The sequence below is a fragment of the Urocitellus parryii genome, chromosome 2 (assembly GCF_045843805.1).
Source record: "Urocitellus parryii isolate mUroPar1 chromosome 2, mUroPar1.hap1, whole genome shotgun sequence".
NCBI classification, from domain to species: domain Eukaryota; kingdom Metazoa; phylum Chordata; class Mammalia; order Rodentia; family Sciuridae; genus Urocitellus; species Urocitellus parryii.
The window spans coordinates 27,575,154-27,590,603 of NC_135532.1; the positions used below are offsets into that span (position 1 = coordinate 27,575,154).

Consider the following 15,450-nt stretch of genomic DNA (forward strand, 5'->3'; position numbering starts at 1 on the left):
GAGCCCTGAGTTACTCCATTTTTGTAAAGCAGTAGTTGTCACTGTGGTGTAATTACTTGAGGGTATTCTGTCCAAGCCACACGACAGTAATCAAGTTGTCACTGTTTACTGTTCTCTGGGAAGGGAGCACAGGTGCTAGGTGACACAGGAATAAAAGTAGTGGTCCCTGAGACCACGAAGCCTACAGGTAAAGCAGCCATGATGATTAGGTTCGAAATTGGCTTTATAGGTTTCAAATGGTAAACATGCTGTGTGTTTAGTGACTTATTGATAGAAGGCAACTAAATGAAACCCCTCCGTGATAATAAGTGTAAATAGGAGGTATTCTTCACACTTGTTCCCGCTTGTGTTCCAAGTTGTGGTTCAGTGTCTTTTACAGGTTTGACATTTGCTGCTTTCCAGTTTTAGAAAACACTTAGTTGTAAAATCTTGCATGTGTTTGTACATGTTGCCTCGTTTTGTGTTTTTCCTAAGACACTTTAATTTGGCAAAATGGTTAAGATTAATTATATTATTTTGGCCTTTACCATAATTACACAATAATCTGCACTAGAGCTGTTTTGAGCACCCACTATGTACTGGCTCTAAAAGCTGATTGTGAAATCCAAGATTAGAATCATTCATTTTCTTCAGAATGGCAGTGAAATATAATAGCAGTGGATAGAGAATGAAGCTTTTAAAGGACTCCTAAGACTGAAGTGCTTTTCAGGGTTATCAACTGTTATATAATGGCTGCTTTGAAGTATTTTGTTTGAGGATTTATCCATCTGCCCTGATATATGATTCTGAAGTGCAGCCCAATGCCATTTTTATTATTCGGTCTACTTTTAAGTATCCAGTTATTAATCCCATTTAATACTTTTTTTTATATTTTGTACTGATAGAAACTAGCTATTTTCTTCAAAACAAAGAGAAATAATTGAAAATGCTCATAGAGTGGCTTCCTGTATGTAGTATGTATAATGTGATTGATGAATTTTGGCTAAAATTATGATATTTTGCATAATAATTTACTGCTATGATTAAAAAGGCCAACTTTTTTAGCCCAACGTTGTTTTTGAAACCTAGCAGAGCATCTTCCTTTCTAATTTACGTCCAAATTATGATACTATTTAAAGCTCTAGTCTAAGCCCATCAGAGACTTAGTAAGAGGGGTTATAAACTGCCCCAGAGAGAAGTGGGTCTGGATTCTGACGGTATTTTCCTACACAAACATTTCACACATTAGAATTTCTAAAAAAGAGAAGCAATAAGGTCAGAAAGAGTATGTAAAATCAATGCTCTTAAGAGACTAAACCACATTCAAGAATTCAATTTCATTCATGAGGATTTTGTAGTGTTTTCCGTTTGTGAGGTGCTAGGGAAGGTACTGGAAGCTAGATGTAGAACAAGAGTCCCTGACCTCGAAATGCTTAACATTTCATTGAGGAATATGTAATAAAGCTTCAAACTGCGAGATACAGAGAGAGATGGTTGTAAGCACCCACTATGTACTGGCTCTAAAAGCTGATTGTGAAATCCAAGATTGGGAGCAGGAGGATACCTGTACCTCATGGAGTGTGAAAGCAGTATTCATCAGGCAAAGTAAAGGCAAGAATGTTTTACTTTATGGGTGGTAAACTGTTAGAATTCACTACCCAAAAGCCAAAAAGATATAAAAAGATTGTTGATGAGTTACAAGCAGAATAAAATTGTGTCTCATATTTAGAACTCAACCCGGTCAATATTTGAATGGGGCTATTTATAAACATCATTACTATATAAACAACTTTCCAGACCTCCTCATCCATCCTCAAGATAGAAGAAATACCTGAAGGAAAACGAACATGGCTTCAGAAGTGGTCTTGGTCTTGGATAGCTTCAGTATTTTATACCATTTAGAACCAACCATACCACTTCACAAGGGACAACCAGCACTTCCCCATATACACCTTCTGGCTCTCTTCCCCCACTTCCTTTCCTATCTCTTCCACTGTACGCTTCAGAATGATGAACCTAGTGTTCACATCTCCCACGTTGACCATCTTTGATGACTATCTTTGATGGCTTCTGCAGTGGGGAGTCGTCAAGGTGGCAACGTGACCTAAGCAGAGGAGAGGTATGTAGGACAACAGCCTCATGCTTTCCAGTAAACAAGCTCCCAGATTCAGGTCTAGTTTGGGGTCCTTGCCCTGGTTCATCCTCAGCATGAGTCTGTCTTTAGCCTGCTTTGGGAGCACAGACCTGAATTCTTTAACGTTTAACTTGGTCAATCATATAAAAGCAACATGCCATTGTAAAGTGTTAAGAAATTTATGGCACCTTCTCACCAAGACATTCACGTCTTTTAGGGAATTCTTGTCCATGGTAACCAATCCTGTTTTATGTCAGAATTTAAACATATTGAGCTATTTTTAAAATGACACATTCCCTTCATATCATCCAGATACCTAATTCTGAAAAAGGAAATATATTTTAAGAACTTGATTTAATAATACTGTTAAAACATAATATTTATTTCATTCACAACTATGTGCTAGTTTCTTGTCCTTCAAAAGTAGATGTTATTACATGAGAATTTTTAATTTGTTTCCTTTTATAAAAATGAATATAATATATCAGTAAGGCCTGGATTATAAAGAAAAAAATCATAAAAGAAGCCTCAACAGTTAAGAAATTTGCACTTTATGATATTGTCTCTCATTAATCAAAGATTTTTTAAGAACCAAGAGAGTGGTTGTCATGTGTGTCATGGGAATGTCACATGCGTTCACGGATGTTATTTCTGGTTTTTTTCTAAAAATCATGCTTAGATAGCAACACTTACTAAAGGTAGACCTTAGTAATCCTAGTTTCATAGTAAAACCAAAGTATAAAGTAAGAAATGATTCTGCTTTTGTCTCAGTTGCCACTTGTTTTAGAATTTGAATTCATTGATTTACTAAGTCCATCAGTTGGCTGGCAGATCTTTTCAAGTAGTCTAGCAGGTGCTGTCCTAGATGCTGAGAAAATGTGATGAATAAGACAATAATACTACCTGCTCTCTCTCTTTTTTAAATATTTTTTAGTTGTCCATGGACCTTTATTTATTTATTTTAGGTATTTATATGTGGTCTCGAGAATTGAACCCAGTGCCTCACACGTGCTAGGCAAGCGCTCTACCACTGAGCCACAACCTCAGCCCTATTTGCTCTCTTAAACCTTGCACTTTAGTGAAGGAGACAGATAATAAGTAAGTAAATAAATGCATGAGAACAAAAACCTCAGCGATAACTGCTCCAAAGGAAATCATATAAGATGTTATTTATGATAGAGAATGAGGTATTTAGGTAGGTCAGAAAAGGGAAATTCAGCAAGGTATTTTGATTTCCAGTAAGAACCCCCAAACAAGTGTTGTTGCCATAAATAGGATAGTTGATGAATTGTCTCTTATACTTAATATATATTTGTGTGAAGCAACTACAATGATGTTTAAAAATAGTTTTGGAGCTGGGGTTGTGGCTCAGCAGCAGAGTGCTTGCTTCGCACATGCAAGACCCTGGGTTCCATCCTCAGCACCATATAAAAATAGATAAATAAAATAAAGGTATTGTGTCCAACCACAACTTAAAGAAAGATAGTTTTGAGGAATTTTCATATGATAATAAGGTTATTAATGACATCTTTATAAATGAAGACATTGAATAACATTAAAGATTCCATAACTGTTACCTGAATGGTTCAAAATGTAAGGCATTTGCCTTAAAATGAAGGCTATTCTCTTTGTGAATACCAAATTTAAATGGCATAGTATTAGGTAGTTTAAATATTAGTTTTCAGAATGTGATTATTCTGCTTAATATTAACTTTATTTCTATAATTTTGTGAAAAAAAATCTTATTATTGGATGAAAACATCTTATTCTTATACAACCATTGAGTGAAAACATAATCTCCATAAGTTATTGGTTAACAGTATTAGAGATTATCACAAACTTCAACAGTATGTTATTTGAATAACATGTAGTGATGAAAGGGGGTGAATTATAATCCAAGTAAACTGATTCAAGTATCCTAAAGGAACGTTCAAACAAAGGAGATTACTATGATTTACAAATTAATATAACAAAGAAATAGATTCATTTAAATAGTTTTACTTGAAATGGGATTTAAAATTAGAAGTATAGCAAGATCGTTAAGATGACTAAAATTGTTTATCCATGTGTGTCAATAGGTTTTTACCTTCTTAAACACAAGGATCTCTAAGGAAGCCTGTCGTAAAATATAACTTCCTAAAACCCACCTTCAGAGGTTCTGGTTCACAATGTCTAGGTGCTGCCCCGGGATCTGGATATTTAGAAGCAGCCAGATGACTTGGTGACAATGTTTGACTGATAAACCTTGAGAAACATTGGTCTGAACCAGTGACCAGTGAATTCAGCCAACTCATTGGTGAATTCAACTCACCTTGTTTCTTACCAATTCCAAATTGCTTTAACTACATTAAAAGCAAAACTTAAAGAAGGTGGGCATGTCATTAAAAAGGTTAACATGTCACATGAAGTCAGTGGCCCTGAGGTGAGAAGCACCTGTCCAGGGAAGATGTAGTCTGCCCTAATGCCCACTATTTTTCCTGAACAATTTTATTAACAAACCTTGACGGCATAATTAATATATAAATTAATTGTTAATTAATTAATGGAGACACAGATTCCAACCAAACAATGGTTCTTTGATCTTGAAGTTGAAATATTTGATACAGAAATCAGTGATATGCTAAAAATGTCTATATTCTCAAAATAAACATCAAGCACCTATTATGTCATTGTGTTAGGGGCTGAGGGAATTAAACAGACAATGAGGAAGCGTTCTGAATGTCTTCAAGTAGAGACAAGCTATTAGGTCCCAATAGAGTATTTGAGCAATTCTCTATAATATGGAATTTCTTTATGGAATTTGGATATTGTCCAGTAGGTTATTAGAAGCCAATTAAGGACTTAAAATTTTTTTAATTAAATAATCATGTTTGCATCTTAATATTATTTTTACGGAGAACAAAAGAAGGGCAAGGAAACCACTTTAGGAGACAATTATAGCAGTCAGTGATATCACCTTGAAATGCTACAAGTCAATTACCAGTACTTAATCCATCAGCAAAACAAAATAATAACCTCAGCCACATTGCTCTTTGGCCTCTCTGAGAGCACCAATAGTTAAGAATAAAAGAACACAAATCACAATAAGCCACGGCAAAAAAGGTGAGAGGGAAAGACAGGAAACATGTTTGAAAGAAAATAAAGTTAACAGAAGACACGTGAATCATTTTAGAGATTTCAGTTAAGGTCTGCAGTGAAATTAGGATGATACGTGCCCTTCCACATCATGATTCACAATTGAGATAATGTGCATGAGAGAATTTTAAATGATGTGTTATGCAATTTGAAAACACTAATACATATACTAAGAAAGGAAAATGTATAAGTGAGAATCTGCTAGAACAGAAGCTCCCCCAGAACAGGATGGCATTTCCCTTGTTTACTGCTGGATTCCTGGTACATAACAGAGCAGTATGGGCAGGCAGAGTGCTATAACCCCCTATGCATTTGCTTGTTTAACTCTCATACCTCTCCTATGAGATAGATAGGTTTGTCTTTTGCATCTCAGACAGGAAAAATCAGACACAGAGAGCTTAAGGAGCTTCCCCAAGGCTGGCCACACAGCTATTAAATTGTAGTCAGGACAGGTTCGAACCCAGACAGTCTATGTGTAGAGTCTGCTTTTAACTACTAAGTACACTAGAGACATTTACTGATTTGGAGCAACTGGAAGAACATTCAGAATACCTGAAATTTTTTAATGAGAGAAAAGTTTAAATGCAGTATTACTAGTTTGAAGTTCTTTTAAGTAACTGAAACATTTGATGAATGATACCAATTATATTAGACAAAAAAAGAAGAGAAGAGAAGAGAAAAACACTTTTCTTGTAAATGCATGTTTCTAAAAAGCCAAGCTATTTTTTTCTGGAGATAGACAAGTAGTTACAAAGTTTACTTGGAATGGGAAGCATGCAGGAACATCTAGAAAACCCCTAAAAAGAAAAAGAATTCAAAACCACAATGGACATGGGGCTGGGGTTGTGGCTCAGTGGTAGAGTGCTCGCCTAGCATGCATGAGGCACTAGGTTCGATCCTCAGCACTACATAAATGTAAAATAAAGATATTGTGTCCACTTAAACCTAAAAAATAAATATTTTTAAAAAACCACAATGGACAATGCAAGGTAATTCATACAAGACATTAAAATACATAAAATTTTAATAATTAAACTAATATCACATGCGCACTTGAAAAGACAAATAGAACAACAATCACAAGGATAGAAACCACCCTAAATGCAAATGAAAATTTAGACTTTTAGACTAATGACCATGGTAAAAGTTACTTTTAGATTACATAGACATTAGAAATTGACCTTCCCTACATCTAAAAACTACTCACTGTAGTCTTTCCCATAGCATTTATTTATGCCCCATCTTTATTCAGTAATAGTTTAGAGATAAAATTTATCCTACACTATTCCTAAACAGTTATGAGCACTCCCCAAATTATCCAGTCTGAGAAGAAAATGGGTAAAACTCTGTGAGGCTAAGACTGGCATTGAAAGACTGTTTAGCACACAGTTATTTATTTCCTGTAGAATGGCAGAAATACTAATAGATGCCAGGGATAATTAGATAATAATATATCCCGTCAGAAAACCCACTACTTCCAGAGGTTGACATTTAAAAAGGAAATTAAAGACTACATTGGAGGTATATGAGGTCAGGGGACACTCAGGAGAAAATAATTATTTTTGTTTTCTTTTTTTTGTGGTGCTATGGTTCCAAACCCAGGGCTTTGTGCATGCCAGACAGGGAGGGGCCCTAACACTGAGTTAACCCTCCTCCTCCACAGCTGTCTTTTTAATGAGATGGGCTTCAGAACATCAGGAAGGAATGGAGAAAGCTACATGAAGGAGAGACATTCAGACTGACCATGGAAAAAGAACAGGGTTTACTTAGAAGGAAAGCATGTGATAGGGAGAGGGGCATCCCTGACATGGAAACGGGAGGAGGCCTAGCGAGAATTTGAGGAGCTTGTAGTTTGAGAATAACAGGATGGGAAGCAAGAAAGGTAGGGTTAGGGCCAGATATGGACTGGGCAGGTGTGCCGTGCACACAGATGTTAACTCGATCCTACAGGCATTGGGAAATGCCTGATTTGTAATTAATAAATTCAGAGGATTATAATCCATATATGATAGGAAAGCACAATGGGGAAGGAATCCACTCAGGAAGACAGGAGGTTCCTGCAGCTCGGCCCCAGGTGACAAGAGCTAGAGGCTGAACTGCAGAAGTGGCCATGGAGAGGATGCCAAGTTCAAGAGACATTTTTGTGGATACAACCCACAGAACCAGTTGAAAGGGTGGAGTGAGCCTCAGAAGTGAGGAATGAAGGTGATGTCCACTAGATGACAGGATCCCTGCCCTCCTCTCCTGCTGATTTGTCTTTGCCTGGATGCCCACCGCTGCCACATCAAGAGGTCTGCCTGCCTCGGCTTCATTCCCCACACTCCAGACGTGGAATTTCCTGTCTCTGTGATCTCAGGGCTCCCTGTCGTCACCGGGAGATGCCTGATCCCCTCCTGGAAGTTTACCTTATGTGTTTCCTGCCTGTCTCTCAAGCCTCACCAGCCACTGCTTCTTCACCCAGCTTCCCTGCACTGGTCTTAACTAGCACACAAATGTCCCGAGATCCTAAATATGACCCCACTCAGTCAGCTCTCTTAGCTTCCATGTGCTGTTGCCTCTGCTTAAAAAGTTCTCCTCCCACCCTTGTTTTTACTCCTTTCAAAGTTTCTAATGCCAAGCAGCGACTCACATGTCTGTCGAATGGATGATTGAGAACATGGATGGATTTAAAACTTCTTCCGAGTTTCATCTGCTCCTGGAAAACCTATCCCAACTGCTTTGTTGTCTTTCTATACCCTGTTGCCACCAGTTTTAATACTGTCCTAGAGTTGACTCGTTATTACCTATCACCCATCTCCCATTGTCTGGGAGCATCCAAAGAAAACAATAAACTTTTTTTCTATATATTCCAGATTATAGCATAGTTCCTAATACACATCAATGTCAATAAGTATTGGGGGTTAATCAGTTGGGATGGGGACAGAAGAGGGAGAGGAATAAAAGCAATGTTTAAAAGGACCTAATAATGGCAAGAACAGATTGCTTCTACTGTTGTTGCTACAAGAATCGGGTTTCCTGGGCAGGAGAGTGAAGGCAGTCTTTTGAGCGTGCGCTTTGGTAAAGGAGAGAATGACGTGACTTCCCCCAGAATGACTGTTCCACCATCAGGGCCATTTGGATTTTTTCTCATGGATTGTTTAGTCAATGAGCATTGAAGGACAAATACCCCATGAGTCCCAGATGATGGAGTGTGTGCCTTGCAGGGACCTTGCTATCCAACTGGGCCTGTCTTTCCCAGACATTCAGAGAATCAAGTCTAGACATCACTAATCAGCAGTGTTGCATTTTGGTTTTTGTTGTAGAATAAAGACCCCAAAATGGCTCGAGTGGCCCTGGAATCTCTCTACAGATTACTGTGGGTGTACATGATTCGAATTAAATGTGAGAGCAACACGGCTACGCAGAGGTAAGGAGTTGGCTTGGATTCCTGTTGACCATGTCATAGCGTTAACAATTGTGCCCACATTACTCAGCCCAAGGAATGTTTTCGGAGACTGTTTTCTTTTATTGCTGCCTTTCCTAACCCAGCCAGAAGCTGTTCAGAGCAGACAGTTTCTGAAAGATCTAAGTCCGAGAGTATTTTCAGGCCTTCCTTCGTCCTTGGTTTGGCAGCCATTACTGAAACTCCAGCCTCTACCAGGATGGACGAGTCCTACTTCCAGGATTGCATTCACCACTTTAACAAAGAAAACAGCCGTAATTTTCTAACTGCCCTTAGTTTTCCAAAAATAAATTTCATAGAATAATTACGCCAATGGAAAAGGATGAGGTGGTTTGTTTTTCTGAATTCTCTGATACTTGGATAAGATGAAACTTCTGCCCTTCTTCCCTTAAAGAACTGGAGCTCAGCCAATCTTGCTTGTTTTCTCTTTTCCCCCCTTATTTTCCAGCCGACTTATAACCATCATCACAACACTTTTCCCCAAAGGGTCCCGCGGTGTGGTGCCAAGGGATATGCCTCTGAACATCTTTGTGAAAATCATCCAGTTCATTGCCCAGGTAATGGAGAAGTTTCTGCCAGTGAGAATCTTCTAATTGCTTTTAAGCAGCCAGGCTCTTTCTTACGAAATACTAAGAGATGCAAAGTCTCCGATATCCTACGTGTTCAGACTTTTCTGAAGGTTTTAAGTGTTTTCACACATCCCCTATTCTTTCACTTCAAAACAAATTGTGACATCAGTAGATGACGTATTTTCAGCATCTGGCAAATAAAGAAATTGAGAGACCAAGTCTAAATGACTAATCTGAGGTCATGAAGTCTGTTAGTAAAAATGTCTCTTGACTTCTCTGTCCCTGTTTTTTTCTCTGCTCTGCATTCTAAAAGAATAAAAGAATCCAATGTTTGGAGGAAGTATTTTTAAGACAATTGAAATTTGTGGAGTAAGTTAATAATGTTCTAACTTTCATCTGTGAAAAAAGAGTATTAACATTTGTCAAGGAAATTTATTCATTGCCAAAAACCATTCTTGCACTTTACATATGCTACTTTACTTTAAAACTAGGTCCAGTCATATTAAACACAATTTTTAGTATGTAATTTACTATTAACTATTTAGAACTAAGATTTTGACTCGTTTCTTGTTGTTGTTGTTGTTGTTGTTGTTATTTGTTTGTTTCTTTGTTTTGTTTGTATTGGAATTGAACTGAGGGCTTCACACATACTGAGTTCATACTCCTCCGTTTAACTATATCCTCAAACCCAACTTTTACTTTATAAAATACTTTATGGTGATGGTCTTACAACTTTGACCTCCTCATGACTTACAGAGGAATATGAAAAGACTTACACCAGTCCTTTGAGCCAGCCCTTTTAATCTCAAACAAGTCAGAGAACACCTTTTTTCATAGTTTCTGTATCTCTAAAATGGGGATGAAAATGCTTGCCCAGTATGTGTCAGAATTGTGTAGGTCAAAGGAAGTCATAGACAATAAAATAATGTAACTTTTCTACATATAGTTATGAGGTGGTTGACAATGTGCTTTGATTATTCAGGAATATATTGTATAAAATGACCATGTCATATCTTAGTAGCCACTATCTCAAATTACTAGAATCTCACTGACATGGTCTTATTTAAATAACCTTAATATGTCTTGTTAATTATTCTTACTTGTAGAATTATTTGCTATAATATGAACCAAAAGATATTAGAGAATAGAGGAAAATGGTCATCTTGCAGCCAGATCATAAAAATACAAGAAGTTACCAGCAGTTGTAGTATGAGTAGGAATAATCTGACCTGTTTCTAAGTTCAGACACCAAGTGTTTTGATTTTTGTTCTGTGTCATCAGTCATTTTCTGCTTTCAGAGCTAATTCCATCTCTTATATAATGAAGGTATCCTTGCACAGCAAGCAAAAGCAGAAGCAGCTCTGCCAGCAGCTCAGATGGGCATGATCTTCCCTCAGGGATTCTCTGTGATCCGTAAAACTAAGCAGTACCCCTTTTTTAGTAGCTACCTGTTTGGTACATATGATGAAAATAACCATTTCATGTTAAATGTGTACTTCAACATTTTTATATTGTTTTGTGTGTGTTTTTTTTTTTTTTTGTTCTCTCCAGGAACGTTTAGATTTTGCAATGAAAGAAATCATTTTTGATTTTCTTTGTGTGGGAAAACCAGCTAAAGCTTTCAGTCTCAATCCAGAGGTATGAATGATCCTTTTATGTACTTCTAACAGAGCATGCATTCACAGAGTCATACCTTTGCTTTGTAACATTGGGGAACAGGATGAGGGATGATTTCTCTCAAAAGTCTTATATTTGTTTCTCTGCATGTCCAGATTCAAATAATGGGGATTCAGAAGTAAAATTTTGCATGAATAGATTTAGAATGATGAAAGGTTTTTATGCTATCTTTCATTAAACTAGTATTCAGGTTATTTTATTTAGAAAAGTAAATGCTTTTACTTAGAACTATGTTGATGCAGATTAACAAATTTAGTATTTGGAAGTAATAAAACAGAGAAGAACAAATACATGTAATGAAATGTCATAAAATCTAGTGAAATTAAATAATATGTGAGCATATTTTCTGTGACAGCACCCCTGCTCAAGGGTGAGGCAGATTGTGGAGATGAGTCCAAAGTGGATGGACTTGGATCCAGAATGGGTACAATGTGGAGTCAGGGGTATGCAAATGAATAACACACTTACACTTTCAAAAACACCATCAGAAATATGGCAAGCTACCTCTGCAAAGTTCTTTTCCTATAAGATTATAGAAGGAATACTGGACCAGAAGCCAGCACAGCTTGGATTTGACACTTGCCACCGGCACTGACGCTTTTATTAGCTATGTGACATTTACTTCTCTGAAATGGACAAAAATGCTTTTCTATCACACTTCATAAAACAGTGATACAAGAAGAGTGCATCACAAACTACAAAGGAAGAAAGGGGGAAAGAGGAAAGAAAGAAGAAAATTGTACATCGTACATTTTTTTAAAAGATCATTTATATCATCACTGCAATGCGGTTCAGCTCCTTTATTCTGTCAGTGGGAAAAGAGGCCCAGAGGATCAACATAGGAAGCTTTTTAGTAGCAGAGAGATCACAGTATCTCCATGCTCCTTCCACCACACCTTGCATTCTGTTCCTGATACTAAAATTGCACATGTCTAGCAACAACGGGAAGTCCAAAAATGGGAACTTCTGTCTGGTGGCTAATAAACTGGCATGTTACCAGAATGACTGCAGCCAAGATCTGCAGGCCCCGGTGAGGGGCCAAAGCCACAGCCTTTTGGCTGAATGGAGGTCCAGGACTAGGGTAGAGTCTTTGCTTGCTGCAGACTTTCTCAACATATTATTTTCTTAGTATTCATATCTCTACTGTTTTAACAATCAGTTCTCAGAATTATTGGGTTATTTATCTTAAAAGAACATGACATACTACCAGCTACTTGAGAGGCTGAGGTGGTTGGTCACGTGAGCTCATAAGTTCAAGACCAACCTGAGTAATATGGTGAGACCATGTCTCAAAAGGAAAAAAAAAAGAAATGTTAAAAGCTACTATTATCTATAAAACTTATACTTGATTTTTTTTCTTTAACATCTTGTTCAGTTATTTAATCTCTCTGTATGATGAACATTTGAAATTTTAGTTTTAAAGTAAAATACCAATAAGAGAAAATATTGGGATATTGTCTTCCACATCTTTTGATCTTACAGGATTATGGAACAGTTTATTTGTTAGTAGTTGGTGGTTATAATGCCAAAGGCACAGTCCTGAGCCTCCTCAAAAGCAGACATAGGATTAGAATAATCTCTGAAGCAGATGTCATTCATTTGATGAAATATGTTATAGGGCAGTTTCTCCAGAAACATATCCTGTTTATTAGGTCTTAAGTAATATTTTGGAAATAGCTTGTGGAACAAAGTCCAGATATCTAAAGAGTTGTCATACCATAAAGCACATCACACCGCTACTCAGCAGTTAGATCATTTCCAGGTAAATGTCTTGCTGTAGTTTGAACCTAGGTAATTTCCTGTATGTCCCCTTATCCTCGTGAGAACTTGTTTATCTGTGAGAAGAGCAGCTGGGTCATCAATTTCTCTAACTTTTGCCTTAATCTAAAATAACATGGGACTGGAGGTCCTACCTAGTGTTAGAGGCAAGAAATAAAAGGCAAATAAATTGGAGATGAAAATAGAATGTTGTTAGCTTTCACAGGCAACATGACTATCTATGTAGAAAGTCCCCAAGAACCTACAGAACCCCTGCTAGAATTAATAATTGATTTTAGGAAGTTTGCATGATACAAGACAAATGAACCAATGGATTTGTGTTTTATAGTAGTGAACAATTGGAAATTGAACAGTTTGCAATAATGCAAATTATTTATGCAAATAAATGCAAAAAAATACTTAGCAGTAAAACTGACAAAATACATAAAAACTACAAAATATTGAAATCAAAGATGAACTGATTAAGTGAAGAGAAATATTAATTATAATAGGCTTAAAGACTTGGTGTTGTCAAGAGTTTACCTGTGCCCAAATTGATCTGTGTGAACTATAATGCCAATAATAATTCCAATTAAAATCCTTGTAGCTTTTTATGAACAAGTTGATTTTAAATTTTATATAGAAAAGCAATTAGAATAACTAACATAATTTTCAAAAAAAGGAATAAAGTTGAAGCACTAGTAAGCATGATCTGATCTTAGAATTTTTATAGGTTATACAGCAGTCACTTCCCCACGTGATACTGGCAGAAGGATGACTATAAAGACCCAATGATCAGAATAGAAAAGCCAGAAATAGACCCATGCATAAATGGCCAGTTTATTTTCATTGACAGATCTAAGTTACTTCAATGGATAAAGGATAGTCTTTCCAATAAGTTGGACAATTGGAAATCCACCTGCAAAATAATGAACTTCAACCCATAAATAAGTCTATAAACAAAAATTAACTCAATTTTTGGATCATAAATTTAAAGGTAAAATCCAACACAATAAATATTCTGGAAAAAAAGATTTTAAGAGAAAAATCTTTGTCACCTTCAGTTGTGCAAAAATTCCTGAGACGTGAAACTCATAAATTATGCAAGAAAATGTTAGTAAATTGAACATTGCCAAAAATGTTTAAAAGATCTACCCTTTAAAAAAACAACACTTAATGAAGTGGAGAGTCACAGATTGAAAGAAAACATTTGCAAAATTCATATCTGACAAAGGACTTTTTCCAGACTACATAAAGAATTCTTATAATTCAATGGGAATAAACAACCCAATTTTTTAAATGCACAAAATAAAAAGGCTCTTCATCAAAGAAGAAATACAAATGGCTTATGGCAAGATGTTCAGTGTCCTCTATCATTAAGCAAATGTAAAACTAAACACCACAATGAGATGTGCTGGGAAGGGTGCAGAACAACTGAGTCTTACACTCTGTAGTGAGAATGCACTGTAGAGAGCAGGTGTCTTGCCAGGTCATCTTTCAGAACCAATATTTTGCCTTACCTAAGCCTAAGACAGGTAACAGTCTGGCCCAGGATGGCCTTTCTTCTTATACACCCCCTTGTTTTAGTAATAGGTTCCATAGCATTGCTAAGTTCTTAAAATTTGTTCTCAAACTGGCTGGCCTTCGTGAATCCAAAATCAATTTGATTTTTGATTCAGAATAGGTGATATTCATTTTGTGGTTCACATTTGGAACTCTGAATGCTTCACTCCATCTTTGTGAATTAACATGTGTGGTATCTCTCTCCTTCTAGAAAGCATAGGGCTTTTTGTTCACCTCAGTTTACCTCAGTTGCAGCAGCCCCACAGGATGACCATCTATCCCTCTGTGGTACACTCTGCCTCCCTTGAACAAAATAGTTTGTAACCATTTCAAACATGCCCTCCAAATTTAATGAAAACCTTCCCATTTGTTTTCTTATAAGGTAGCAACAGCCATGGAAACAATATTTTCATAGGTGTGGCCTATGTTCTTGTGCCTTTTAATCTATTTTCCCATACTGACCTAGATTGAAAACCAAGCAGACTTTCTCTGAAAGACAGATGTTGTCATTCACTGCAGAACCTGGGCCTTTCTTTTTTTCTCATGGATGCATTATTCCTCATAGAGAATGAACATTGGTTTACGCGCATTCTTGGTAATAGCTGACAGCCTGCAGCAGAAAGATGGTGAGCCTCCCATGCCAGTTACAGGAGCCGTACTCCCCTCTGGAAACACACTGAGAGTCAAGAAAACATACTTGAGTAAAACGCTAACTGAAGAGGAAGCCAAAATGATAGGTAGGTGTCAAGTGTGTTAGAATGGGGGTGAAGCATTTAAAATCACTCACCTTTAATGAGGAGCACTTTAAAAAAAAAAAAACTTTGTAAAAGTAACAGATGAGACATTCCAGTGTTAATTGTGTTGATGAATTCATGCTGCTTTTTATTTTACTGCCCATTAAACTTTTTAGAACTTTCTGGTAAATATTTTGCCCTTCACATGTTGAGTTTTATGTGAATCTTTTCAAACCACTAATATTGTTATCTACAGTAAATTTGATTATATACAGTAAATTTCTAAGAAATCTGTGTGCTTTGGCAAATAATCTTCTTTATAATTAATTCATTCATTTTTAGACTACATTTTTTTTTATTTTTTAGTAACGTTGTCTAATTTGTATTTTAAACATACCATGTTCTACAAAAAGCCATGTTATATTGTAAATCTAATCTATATGAGCTTAGTTTCTTTTA

The 15,450-nt window shown here is 36.6% G+C and overlaps 1 protein-coding gene across 3 annotated transcripts in view; it reads left to right on the plus strand.

The window, feature by feature from the left end:
• The window catches only part of Fry (FRY microtubule binding protein), a 406,369-nt gene that overhangs the window by 264,901 nt on the left and 126,018 nt on the right, over positions 1 to 15,450 (plus strand). For all 3 annotated transcript variants that reach the window (XM_077795147.1, XM_026414538.2, XM_026414540.2), the window contains 4 exons: positions 8,551 to 8,654; positions 9,139 to 9,247; positions 10,811 to 10,897; positions 14,823 to 14,994. In XM_077795147.1, coding sequence (XP_077651273.1) covers positions 8,551 to 8,654; positions 9,139 to 9,247; positions 10,811 to 10,897; positions 14,823 to 14,994 — 472 coding nt within the window. The remainder of the gene's footprint in view (positions 1 to 8,550; positions 8,655 to 9,138; positions 9,248 to 10,810; positions 10,898 to 14,822; positions 14,995 to 15,450) is intronic.